The sequence below is a fragment of the Chiloscyllium plagiosum genome, chromosome 28 (assembly GCF_004010195.1).
Source record: "Chiloscyllium plagiosum isolate BGI_BamShark_2017 chromosome 28, ASM401019v2, whole genome shotgun sequence".
NCBI lineage: Eukaryota > Metazoa > Chordata > Chondrichthyes > Orectolobiformes > Hemiscylliidae > Chiloscyllium > Chiloscyllium plagiosum.
The window spans coordinates 18,500,156-18,514,457 of record NC_057737.1 but is presented as its reverse complement, the minus strand read 5'-3'; the positions used below and the strand labels follow the sequence as shown (position 1 = coordinate 18,514,457).

General features: G+C 39.4%; 1 protein-coding gene across 1 annotated transcript in view; it reads left to right on the top strand.

The window, feature by feature from the left end:
* blmh (bleomycin hydrolase) overlaps positions 1-12,150 on the top strand; it is a 91,588-nt gene extending 79,438 nt beyond the window's left edge. The window contains exon 12 of the mRNA XM_043718428.1: positions 8,963-12,150. Within this exon, the coding sequence (XP_043574363.1) occupies positions 8,963-9,111 (149 nt within the window). The 3' untranslated portion in view covers positions 9,112-12,150. The remainder of the gene's footprint in view (positions 1-8,962) is intronic.
* Positions 12,151-14,302: the final 2,152 nt, after the last annotated feature.

The following is a 14,302-nucleotide window of genomic DNA, read 5'->3' as shown; positions in this document are numbered from 1 at the left end:
CATTTATCTCAAGAGGGTTGGAATATAAAAGTAGCGATGTGCTACTGAGCCTTTATAAAGCTCTGGTTAGGCCCCATTTGGAGTACTGTGTCCAGTTTTGGGCCCCACACCTCAGGAGGGACATACTGGCATTGGAGCGTGTCCAGCGGAGATTCACACGGATGATCCCTGGAACGGCAGGTCTAACATACAAGGAACAGCTGAGGATCCTGGGATTGTATTCGTTGGAGTTTAGGGGAGATCTAATAGAAACTTACAAGATAATACATGGCTTGGAAAGGGTGGCCACTAAGAAATTGTTTCCATTAGGCGGGGAGACTAGGACCCGTGGGCACAGCCTTAGAATTAGAGGGGGTAAATTCAGAACAGAAATGCAGAGACATTTCTTCAGCCAGATAGCGGTGGGCCTGTGGAATTCATTGCCGCGGAGTGCAGTGGAGGCCGGGACGCTAAATGGCTTCAAGGCCAAAATTGATAAATTCTTGATGTCACAAGGAATTAAGGGCTACGGGGAGAATGCGGGTAAGTGGAGTTGAAATGCTCATCAGCCATGATTAAATGGCAGAGTGGACTCGATGGGCCGAATGGCCTTACTTCCACTCCTATGTCTTATGGTCTTAAATCACCCCTGCAGTCTTTCCAATGTTTCCATATCCTTCCTATAATGCGACGACCAAACTCTATGCAATTCTTCAAATGTGGCTGCACCACAGATTTGTACAGCTGCAACATGACCTCATGGCTCTGAAACTCAATCCTTCTACCAATAAAACCAACACACCATCTGCCTTCTTAACAACATTATCAACCTGGGTGGCAACTTTCAGGGATCTATGTACATGGACACCAAGATCTCTCTACTTATCCATGCTACCAAGAATCTTACCATTAGCCCAGTGCTCTGTATTCCTGTTACTTCTTTCAAAGTGAATCACCTCACACTTTTCTGCATTAAACCCTATTTGCCACTGCTGAGGAAGATTATTCGAACTATAAATTCCCAGGCCTTGATGGGCTTCAATCGCAGTTTATAAAATAGGTGGATGCATTGGTTTGAATTTTTCAAAATGTTCTATATTCTGTAAAAGTCTTACATTTTGGAAAATAGCAAATACAGCTCCTCTTTCATGAAGGAGGGAGACAGAAATCAGAAAAACACAGGTCAATTGGCTCAAGCTCTGTCCTAGGGAAAATACTGGAATCTTTTATTAATGAGGATATAGCAGGACACTTGGAAAATCTTAATGTAATGTGGCAGCATCTGATTTTGTTTTGCTTTGATGGTTTTGTGAAATTTGATGAACTTACTGAAGTTTTACTTTTTGAGGAATTAACAAGCAGTGTGGGCAGTGGGAACTTATGGATTTGCTGTACTTAGATTTCCAGGAAGTATTTGATACAGTACCACATAAAGGTTACTATGTAAAATAAGTTGATGCTGTAATTGATAACATAATGCTGTGGATGGAGACTTAGTTAGCTGTCAGGAAAAAGAGAGTAAACATAAAGGGATTAGTTTTGGGTTGGCAAGCTGCTACTGGTGGAGTGCCAGAGAACCAGAATTATCTACAATTCACGTTAATGACTTGGATGAAGGGACTAAATGTATTCTTGCTAAGTTTGCTAATGACACAAAGAGAAGTAGGAACGTAGCTTATGAAGAGGACATAAGGAATCTAAAGGTATCTGATATGTTAAGAGTGGGTAAAAGCTTGTAGTATAATGTAAGTAAAATAAAATAGAAAAGCAGCATATTATTTCAATGGAGGGGGTATGCAGAACTCTTAACACACTGTGGAATCCTGATGATGTCAATGTGAACATTGTTGATTGTTGTCAAAATCCATCTGGTTCACTAACATTCTTTAGGTTAGCTGTCCTGACCCAGTCTGGATTTGGAGATGTCGGTGTTGGACTGGGGTGTACAAAGTTAAAAATCACGCAACACTAGATTATAGTCCAACAGGTTTAATTGAAAGCACTAGCTTTCGGAGCGCTGCTCCTCCACAACGACCTGATGAAGGAGCTGTGCTCTGAAAGCTTGTGTTTCCAATTAAACCTGTTGGACTATAACTTGATGTTGTGTGATTTTTAACTTTGCTGACCCAGTCTGGCTGACATGTGACTCCAGACCCACAACAACATGGTTGACTCCTAACAGACTATGAACAATAAATGCCAGCCTAGCCCATACCTAATGAATATTGAAAAAGAACTCTAGCTCCTAAGGCCTAGATCAGGAGAGTGGATAGGGGCACCCGGCTGTTCCCCTCCATCAAGTTCACTGACAGCGTGGTTTGTTCTCAGGCCCTTTAACCGGAGATGTCATTTCGGAACTCCCAGTTCAGAGTCAGACTTCCTATTAAGGAATAGCTTGGTCAGCAACCAGATCGTAGTGACCCCAGTAGATAGTTCATAAGGAAAAATGAAGAGCTACATGAATTGAAGGAGGCCAAGCTAAAGCCTGCCAAAGTAAATAGGGTCATAGAGGATCCACAGGAGAAAAAAAAGCTGAGCTGTACAGGGTGCTGCCTGGCTCCTGGGAAAGAAATGCTGAACCACTTTACCGCAAGATTCTGTGAAGGTGCAGAAAACTGGACAAGATTTACGTCCTGCAGAGAGCAGTAGATCCAAAAAAGATTGGGATAACCCTGGTTAAGCCCTCCGAACCCATCTGTAAGCAATGGAAGGGGTCCTGGGAAGTAAAGATTGAAGGAAGTAAAGCTGAAGTTGAATTAACAGACCCCTTCATAACCGAGTTGAATGGGAGTCCTGGGGTTGGGCTGATGGTGAATGATCCACCACCCAGTGAAAAAAGATGCAGCCAAAATATGGTCAGCAGACAACTCTCCAGAAATAGGAAGGGATGCAGCAGGAAGTTCCCAAAACAGGCAAAGGATTGTGGATGAAAAGAAGCCCATTCCCTTAATGGCCCAGTGAGGAGTCAAGGTAACCAGAACATTCACACAGACAAGGTGAGAGTGAGAGATGCCTAACTTGGTTGAAAACCTGTAATGGAGTACAACAGGGACAGAACAGTCACATGAGGGCAGTAGTGTCCTAATTTCTCTTCAAAGCCACAGGAAATAGAAAGTTAGCTGTACTGAGGTTCAGCCACACCAACAATGTTTTCCTAGTTCTTTTCCCTAGGGTGGGTAAGTCCAAAACTATGATGCATATTTTTTAAGTTGAGAGGAGAAAGATTTGAAAAAGGACATGAGACGCAACTTTTTTTTACGTAGAGTGGTTTGTATGTGGAATGAACTGCTGGTGGATGCAGGTACTGTTACAACATTTAGGAAGATATTTGGATCAGTACATAGATAGGAAAGGTTTGGAGGGATGGGGCCGCAAGTGGGACCAGTTTGGTTTGGGATTATGGTCAGCATGGAATATTTGGACCAAAAGGTCTGTCTCCATGCTGTATGACTCTATAACTGCCACTAGTACAGTTCAAGCGTAAGTACCTCTGAATTAAACACAGATCCCAAATCCCTCCCCTCCAGCCACCAGCCCCACCTCCAGGCTCTTGTCTGCTCCTATTCCTGCCTAAAACTTGCAGCTCAGTTTCCCAAGGAACAGAAGAGGCCCAAAGATCACCACAGAATCCTGAAACCAATACATCACCCCCACGACCAGCTCAGACATGAACCTTATCAGGGAATCTGACATTAGATTACCAAGCGCCAGGATAGGGACGCAGTCCTGAAACAATTAATAAATGTTTGATAGTTTCTACAAGCAGTGAGGGAAATTTTCAGATTAAAAGTAATCCCTCAGAAGCACCCTTTAAGGGAAGTAAATCAGAACTTTACAATATCTCCAGAGTTGGGAACTACTTCAAGATGGTTCCTGATGGCATAGAATCACCCATCAGCAAGTTTCAACTTCTCAGGAGATTTGCACAGAGTCAGCTGCATAGCGACATAGCTGCACCAGGACTTCCACATGTCCCAATGGGATATGGTGTTGCTAGCAATAATAGATGGGGCCGCTGCTCCAAAGAAAATAATATTGAGTGCGTTGAAATTGTTTGCACTATTCAATACTGACCCACTGCAAAAAAAAACAATTCTCCAATCATAATAAATGGCTGAAGTATCTGACACCAGGTTGCATTATTTCATTGTTGCATTGATTATTTCAGCTCCCCAAGTACATAAATATCACCAAATACAATTGTTGACAATGATATCAGATCAGTGGTAACAGTTATGATTTATAACCAATTTGTCATTTTCTGACATTTTCTTCATTAGGTTCATATTCTGTTGCATCATGGAGAAGCTAGATCTTAAACAGTAGATAGTCAATTGTTTAGTCTGGGAATTAGTTTATTTGTATGTTGGAGTAGAGTGAATCATTACTGTCAAACTTGATAAATGTTCCTCCATTAAGTTATCTAATTACAATATGGAGGAAATCCAAATGCTGGAGAATTTATGCAAAAACTCTTGCTTTTTTCCATAAATAACTTTTGCCAGGATCATTGTTCGCAGTCCTAGCAAAAATAGAACTGTTACTTCCAAGTAGACTTCAAATTAAGTTTTGAACATCAGTTAAAAATGATAACTAACAAGTATTTTGTTTAAAATAATATTATAAAAATCCAAAAGGTTTTGCAAGTGTCTCAGTTGGACTCTTTGAATCCAGTGCTTTGCACTCCTTTTGACTCAAGAATATTACAGCTTAGAGTCAATAGGTAATGTTTACATTTAAAATGGTGCATTTTCCAGCTCTAACATCAGTCGTGCAAAAAGCCCATTTAATCTACAAAGACCTCTCTAGCCAGTGCCAGATTATGCTATCATGGGCTCTCAGTGTTTGTGATTTAATCAGGTGCTTGCTGTAGCTCAGTTGATAATTTTCTCAGCGCTCTGAGCAAGGAAAGTCAAGACTTCAAATCCCACTCTAGAATTTGAACACAAGAATCAAAGTACACTGGCGATGTTATCTTTCAGCGCAGTCCCATTGCATCACTTTAAAGAAGAGAAGTTATTCTTAGTTGCTTGGCTACTATTTCAACATGAATTAATATTATTCAAAAACAGCTTGACCATTAACACATTGCTGTTTGTGGGACTTTGCTATGTGCAAATTGGCTGCTGCATTTCCTACATTACAGCATTGACTACACTTCAAACTGTTCTACTGGCTGTACTTATGAAAGGTATGTAAAATGGAAGATTTTTTTAATATTGATCTCATACTTAAGGGAATGCTAATTTTCTTCTCCAAATCTCTCTAAATAGCTACCAATCCGACTTCTTTTCAAAGGTGTGATTATGCTTCAATTAACTACTTTCTCTGCAAACATATGCATACCCATGATGTTGTGGGAAATTTTATTTTCTTACTCAAGTATTGTTCAGAACACTTCTAACTGTACAATCTAAATGTATTCTGAGTTTTATTTCACCGATAATATCAAAAGCATAAAACAAATGAGAAACAAATCAGTCTTGTAATTGAAAAATAGGCTCTACAGATTTGCAAACAGGCACTGTTTAATTATTTTTTGTAAAGTGATTTGATAATTAGCAGTAAAAATGATATTGAATTAGATTCTAAACAGGTGCTGGAACAAAGTTTTGAAAATATGCAATATTTTAAAATATTCCTTTTGCAGTCAAGAGTGTTCTGAGTAGAAAAAACACAGTAAAATAAATACATGGAGCCAACAGAAGCTGTTCTGAATGGATTCCATGATACAGTAGTAGTTGTGTGTGAATAAACTGTAACTGCTGGAAAACTGGAAGATTTTATTTAACAATATATAATACATTTTGTTCACATTGCACTGTAAAAGCTGACACCTGTTGTATAATAAATGTGTGCCGTTAACATAGCTGGAATATTAACTGAGAGAACAGATGCAGGAATGTTGACTTCGGTATCACAACTGGCCCTGTTTTCAATTTTTGGCAAACCTACATAGGAATTGACAACAAAAACCAAGCCCAGATGAGAACTACTCTGTTTTTAGAAACTCTCAAAATTACATTTTCTCTGTCGTGTAAAAATCTTAACTCTGCTAATATAGCAAACTATTAGTTTGCTAATAATGAACTGCCGTTAAGTTTTGATAAAAATTATTTTCCTATTTTAAAATGGCTGCTCAGATGGTCACTTTTTAAAAATTGATTTTAGAAATATTCATGTAGAATGCAAAGTTATTTTCTTCACTAATAGAATAATATAGGAAGGGTGTTAAAGGGTGCAAAAAAAGATTTACAAGGATGTCACCTGGACTGGAAAGTTTGAGTCCTAAGGAGAGGCTGGATAGGTTGGGACTTTTTTCCCTGGATGTAGGAGGCTAAGGGGTGACCTTATACAGGTTTATAAAATCATGAGTGGCATACATAAGGTGAATAGCCCAAGGTATTTTCCAATGATAGGGGAGTCCAAAACTAGAAGGTAGTTTTTTACATCAGTTTTAAAGCACAGTGGTCAATAGGCAATTGATAATTTGTGTTTCTGATGAAAAACTATAAAACATGACAAAAGACTGCAGCCTGCCTTTAGGAGGTAATATTAAATTCTACAGCATGTGAATGTGGTATTAAAAATTAAAATTCTCCTTTTTATTTTTGAGGATTGCAATGCCTTTTACAAAAGAGAAACCGTATTAAATTTCCCATTAAATTCATTCATTTATCTATAGCAGTGAGTTGGAGATAGGGACCAAATGTAGTGTGTCAAATGCGTAGATGACCTAAAGCTAAGTGGGAATATTAGTTGTGAGGAAGATGTGAACTGGCTTCGGGTAGATTTGGGCATGTTTAGTGGAGCAAGAACATAGCATATTATGTGGAAAAAATGTGAGGGTATCCACTCTGATAAGAGAAGCAGATGCACAAAGTATTTCCTAAATGGTAAGAGGCTGGCAAGTGTAGATGTACAAAGGACCTAAGTGTCCTTGTCAGTAATTCATTGAAGGCTAAAAAAAGAGATGCAGCACAGTATTAAGAAGGCTAATGGGATGGTAGCTTTGCTTGAGAGAAGATTTGAGTATGAGTAGTGAAGTCTTACTTCAGTTATATAGGAGCTTGATTAGATCACTTCTGGAGCACTGTGTGCAGTTTTGGTCTCTTTATCTCAGAAAAGATATTGCCATAGAGCGAGTGCAACAAATTTTCACCAGACCTTTTCCCAGGATGGTGAGAATATCCTATAAAGAGAAATTGGGTAAACTGGACCTGTATCCTCTTAAAGTATTGAAGAATGGAAGGTGACCTCATTGAAACCTGCAAACTTATTAAATAGAATCAGAAGTCAGTCAGTCTCATGAACTTTTGTTGCAATTCCTCTATGGCAATTATCTCCTCCTTTAGGCAAGGAGAACAAAAGTGGACACAATAACTGTGGGTGGCACGGTGGCTCAGTGGTTAGCACAGCTGCCTCACAGCACCAGGGACCCGGGTTCAATTCCAGCCTCGGGTGACTGTCTGCGTGGAGTTTGTACATTCTCCCTGTGTCTGTGTGGGTTTGCTCCGGTTTCCTCCCACAATCCAAAGATGTGCAGGTTAGGTAGATTGGCCATGCTAAATGGTCCACAGTGCTAGGTGCATTAGTCAGAGGTAGTTGGGTCTGGGTGGTTTACTCTTCGGAGGATTGGTGTGGACTTGTTGGGCTGAAGGGGCTGTTTCCACACTGTAAGAATCTAATCCAGCTGCAGTCTCACCAAGGCTTGATCCAACTGCAGCAAAACACTATTACTCCTGTTCTCAAATCTTCTAACAATAAAGAGCAATATACCACTTCCTTTCCTAACTGTTTACTGTACTTTAGTGTTGTCTTTTCATATCTCATGAATCAGGGTGTCTTGATTTTGCGCAATTAGTCTGTGTAAATCCGCTTGAAGCATCTTTGCATCCTCCACACAACTCACATTCCCACCCAGTATTGTGTTGTCAACAAACTTGGAAATATTACAGTTGGTTCCCACATTCCAATAAGTCATTGTTATTGACTGCAAAATGCTGGGGCTCTCTGTGAATTTAGATATTACCCATTTATTCTTGCACTTGCCGTCCATTAAGCAATTCTCAATCCATGCAAGTATGTACGCCTAATATCATGCTTCAGTTGTGTGGGCCCTAACAAAAGCATTCTGAAAATCCTAACATGCCATATCCACTGACTCCCCCTTATCTATGCCACTAGTTACAAATCCATCAAACTCCAATGTCTATTAAACAGGATTTCTTTCCATTCATCCATATTGACCCTGCTGAATTTTGTCATTTTTAAAAAATGTCCAGTTATCACATGCTTTGTAATAGATTTTGATATGTAAGAGCTCTTGTGGTGCATTGATAGTGTCCTTAGCCCTGAACCAGGAAGCTTTGGTTCAAGTCCTACTTGCTCCATATGTGTATCACAACACATCTCAACATAGAAATATTGAGATTCAGGCACTTTCCCTGTCATTGATGTCAGGGTTATTGAACTGTCAACCCAGTTTGCTTTCTGCTTTCTTTCAAAAATAGTGTATCCATGTGTATCCTTCCAATCTTCAGGAACCATTGCAACATCTGTTGAATTTTGGAAGATGACCACCAATACATCCACTGTCGTGTGCCAATTCATTCACCCCCCCCCCGGGATGTAGATTATCAAGTCCAGGGGCACCAAACTTCAGTCACAGTAATTTCCACACTATTGCCTCCTAATTAATTCTGGGTAATGACATGAGAGCAACAGAATATGCACATGCTTAAGGTTTTTAATTAAAAGAATTTATATAAACGAGCAATTGATAAGTGGTATCTCAGGTGAAAAAGTATTAATCAAGAAGTAACAACAGAAAATCAGACAGCAAGAAGAAACAGTCAATAAATTCCATAATATGTAAACGTGATGTGTACATGATGAGATGAGTTTCAACAATCTCTGCTGTCTCACAACAGCAAATAGTTCTCATGCCAGATGATTGATTAAGTTGTTTTTGTTTTGAAAGGTTACTTGGTTTTATTGGACGATTGGTTCACTGACTACGTCTTCGAAGTGGTTGTGGACAAAAAATACGTATCAGCAGAGGTTTTGAAAATAATGGAGCAGGAACCCAAAGTTCTTCCAGCCTGGGATCCAATGGGCGCTCTGGCTTGAACACCCAAGATGCTGTACAAGGATGATTTTACATTACACAAGCAAATCTTTTAAAGTTACGAAGAAAAATATATTCATTCTTACACTTAGCTGGAACTTTCTTCTCACTATTGTGAACGATCGTTGGAAGAAACAAAATGGTTGACTTTTCACAGAAGCATTCCTCAGAAAAAAGACACATTTTGCCTAAACTACTTAATCTCACAATCATCAGCATCATTTACAAGAAATACCAATGCAAAGGGAAATCAATATACTGTTTGAGAGGAGAATGCTGATAGATTGGCAAGTGGACTCTGACTGTACAGCATGGGGATTGCACTATTTTGATAATGACTGACAGTTAACTGCCAAGCTTTATTTACATTTTAAACCAAGAAAGTTTACTCTGATAAGGCATTGACTCAACAAGAGAAATAAACCAGAGAATGGCTGTCACCTATTTGTTGATTTGATACAGATGCAATGTATGTATACATTCAAAATAGGTATATTAATATACCTATGTTTCAGTCTGCGCAAGTGCACCATGCTGCACAATTAATTGACAATCCTCGATTGTTCCTTGCCTGTTGCAACAGAGCAGCTCTACCCTTCAGCCATTCACTGCCAGCAAACTACTGTCCACATCCGACCAGCATGTGCTTACAAAAACCCCAAAACAGTTTCCAATGCTAGATATGATTGGATAACATTTATGAAATAATTGCGTGTGCAAGAATTAATCCTAAAATTTAGGATGGTCAGTCAGATCTGCAATGTAGTTGCTACATGCTGAAAGCTACAAATATTAATGTATACGGATCTGCACTTTGCAGACAGTAACAACATGTGCATATGATTCACTTGTTTCAACTCAAAAAAATAGCAGCTATTCTCTGGAACAATTCTCAGATATATTTAAGAAAGAGATCAATAAATGTTTGGATTCTAAAGGCATGAAGTGAGAAAATAAGAATATGGCATTGAGATAGAAGATTAGCCATGGCACTATTGAATGGGAGAACAGACTTGAAGGGCCAAATGGTCTGAGTTTCTATGTTTCCTTGTCAGTGTCTTGACCAGTCAGACACAGCCTCTTTGTGTAAAATATAAACAAAGCTTGGCAGTTGGCTGTTAGTCACCATTAACTGGTGCATTGCCCATGGAAGTACCAATCCCCTTGTCAATCAGTTAGCACACTCCTAAAGTTTAAATCTTGTTTTCGCTTTCCACAGTTATTTCTTGTGAATGGTCCTAACGAGTGCAAAATGAAAGACTTTGACAAAATGTGTATTTTTTTCTCAAATTCCATACCACCAAATGACTATTTGTATTCCTGTTTTGTTGTCCTAATGTTTAATGTCATTCAATAGATTGCGTCCTTTTACAACTTTGACAAAACCTGGTCAATATTTTCAGTAAATATGCCTCAAGTGTATTATTTGCTTGTTAATTAGATTTGTTATGTTTCTCAAGAGAAGGAACAAAGATGTTTCAGAACAAACACCCAGCGACTGCATCAAGTCATCTCTGATCAAGTGTAATGTGAGGCAGATGCAGTGAAAGCTGCCATTTTATGTCTCTGAGTTGGTGTTTCTCTATTCTAAATCATGAGAAAAGTCTATGTCAGGTAATGACTATGTAAAGTACTGTCTGTTAGCAAAAGACGTTTTTAAATCCCTGTTTTTTTTGTAACTGCATTCTGGTACATATTCCTGAAGGAGAATGTGCATGGTGAGGAACATTATCCCCTCTGTGGTGTGTCTGTAGCTGGAAGGACATGTTATGAGGTGGGAGGGCAGCATAGCAACATTCTGTTGTCTTCCCACCTCTGCCAAAATTAAGTCTGGGTGAGAAGACCCATGGACAACTTCCTATCTTGCAGCCAAAGTGAGGCCTATAAATGGGCACTTACCGACCACTTAAAGACCTCACCTTGCCACTATTAGTATTAACCCAGTGACAGAGAGGACAAGAAGCAAGCCGTTGCAGTCTGCTTCTGGCCTCCTCCTGGGTGCAGTTAAGAAGTCCTTTGTGCAAACGATACTCGCTGCCTGCTCAAGGGATCTATAAGTGAAGAAGGCCTGCTGAATGCTACACCTTACTGCGGACACAACCCCGCACCTTCCACAACCCCCAGTCTGCAAAATCCCTCTCACTATCACTCACCTCTGATCTGGATGGCTCTGGGCTTTTGTCGACCATCGTGAACGCCTCCCCCATTGACAATGCTGAGCACAAAAAGCTGCTGGCCTCTGATTGACTGGCAGCTCCCTGTCAACAGCACTTTCTGCCCTGGGAGCGTCTTCCAGTAGAGGTCTCCTAATTGCCTGAGTAGCATATATAATACTAGTGGACATTCCCTGGAGAGCCAACTGCTGTTCCTACTCTCTAGTTGACTGGCAATCCCCCACATCCATGCTGTTTCATATCTCATCTCATCACATTCACATTTTCCATTGCTCCTGGTCTGAACTTGTAACAAAAGAATTTGTTCCAATCCGTCAAACGTGTTTTTTTTTAAAAAGAACCAACCATTTTCTACCAATTTTCACCATTCATTCATTCTTTGATCATTGTTCTTTCCCCTCTCCTTGAATCTTCCAAGGGCAATGACTCTCCGCTCCAAGGGAGGGTGAGAAATCTTGTTCCTGGTCACTGCTAAGGCCGCAATTAAGCCAATTGCTAGGATGGGTACAAATGATCATGTATGATGCACCTTCAAATTCCTTACCTACCTCTACCTGACATCCTCTTTGAAGTGTGCAACAGGAATTCTGGAACTCGCAACATGGGAATTGGAATTATTTGTTGTCCCAATGGATTGCAGAGTGTCATTCTTTGTTTACTTTTAACGTGATACAAATAAAAGTCCATTCTTAGAAACTGAGTTTGGGGAAACAAGAGAGGAAATCTGACAATCAGATTGCCACACTAACAAGTTCCATACTGTGCATGCTTGTGTAAATGTTGGTGCTGTTTAGAGTGTGTAGAGACAAAGATGAGAAGCATGACATTGCTATTGAAGTACTAGAATAAAGATGAAAGCTAGGCATAGCAACTTCTTCCTGTTTTTATTTGGTATTTTGTTGCCATTTAAAACTGCAAGCCTTCTTCTAAAGCATTAACTATTCACAAGGAATTCTTCTCTTTGCCTTAAACTCTTAAGTCTCTTGGCACATCCAAGATCCAGGAGTAGGCCAATTGATCCAATATTCCAGTTGGTCAAGAGCCCATATAATCAATGTAAAACAGTAATAGAAATGTAATGCAGCGGTCATACAATCACTGTTTATTTACAGCTATATCACTTAAATAATAATGCAACTCTGTCTTAAATAAAACTTAGTGGCAGAGAGCTTTCTCAATCGCACTCTCAGCTGACTATTTGAACTTCGTGGAGATGACGACGAAACAGTAAACATCACAGTTCTATGTTTTGCCACTTTATCGAGAGTGCCAGTTCATTAAGGTGCCTATTAAAACAAGGTTGGCTGTACTGTAATAACTGAATTGACCTTGTGTGCAAAATTTTTTTTTTAACCAACGCTCACCACCTGACAAGATAGCTGCCTTGTGGTTATATGGTTAGGTATTTAGATATATTAACCTGTGTAGAGATGATTACACATCTCAGGGGCAGGTGGGATTGGAACCTGGGACTGCCTCACATGAACCCCTAAATTTTTTTAAAATCAAATTTGTGTGATTCTGTTATGAGCTGCACAGATCCCATGTTATAATGTCTTGTTCAGAAATGTGAAAACATACCCCTTGAGCAATAGGACTTGAACTTGGCGATCCTGGCTCAGAGAGAGGGACACTACAATTGCACCACAAGAACCCATGGATTATTTTGTTATCATGCTTCAACTGTTCAATTGCAAGTTTGCTGAATTAAATTTACAAATGGAGCAAGTTGAAAAAGAGCATTCGATCATTTATTGTTGAGAGAAATGCAATGTTAAAAATCACAATTAGCCAGTTTTCAAATTAAATTATAGAGGTCAACAATATACTGAAAAAACATTTTTAATTTAAGATGTGCTACAACTTACAAGGTAAAGGACAATTAAATAGATGAAAAATACAGGTTGTCTGCGTAACCACTTTTGAATGCGCTTTTAAAGCAAACCCCATGCTGTGCTCTCAGGTGGATGAAAGGTTCCCATGGCAACAAAATAGGCACAAGTTGCCAATGGTGTCCTGGCCAATTGTTAGACCAAACCACCATCAATTAACCAGACGTTTTGGTTATTATATCATTTGCTCTTTGTGGGACACTGATCTGGGCAAAACGGCTGCCAGGTTTAACATGTTACAATCCTACCTGTAAAATGCATTTGGGTATGAAGGAAAGAAAGAACATGCTTTTGGGACTGTCTGCTTCTCTTCCATAATTATGTTCATGCCAGAGGGAGAGGGAGCGTGCGGTGTCCATTGAGGTCTCGATCCCTTTAGAGCTGGGCACCATGGGGGTTCAGTGATTTATTTCTCCTTCCAACTCCATTTTGATTTAGTCTCTCCCCACTTCCCCCTCACCTTTTTTTATATAGATATTGGAGAAAAAGGAAATGTTTTTAACATTTTTTTACAAACTTACAAAATAACACAAATATAAACACTAATATACTATTAAATAAGTAACAGCCAAAACACAACAGCCACAAAAAAACTCAACTAAGTACTAATCTAACCTACAAATAACCAAAGCATATAATAGAATATCTTACATTACTCTAAAAAAACATAGTAATTAAAAAATGAAGTACATGCTCAGAATGAATTAAAGTCAAGTCATAATAAAACCCGTATTCATACGGGATTCCTCCTCCCGGGGGCCCCCGGACCAGCCAGAACCACTACCACAACTAGATAAAAGCCCTTGACAGCCATATTTCATAGAATAATTCAGTTTTTTGGTGTACCATATTTGTAAGGAAGTTGAGGGGAATACATTCCGTGATTAACCTATGCCAAATCGAAAGTCCTGGAGGGCCCTTAGCTACCCAATTACTAAGATATTTTTCCTTGCACACAAGGAGAGAATGGAAGATAATTTCCCCCTCACCTTTCATGGTTTGCATTGCCTGTAACAGGCTTTGCATGTAAGTATTTAATTGACTGGCAATGGTTAATAGTAAAAACAAGAAGCACAATGCTGGGGCCAAAAAAAAATTCAGCTGTGTGTAAGAACACTTCTGGTTAT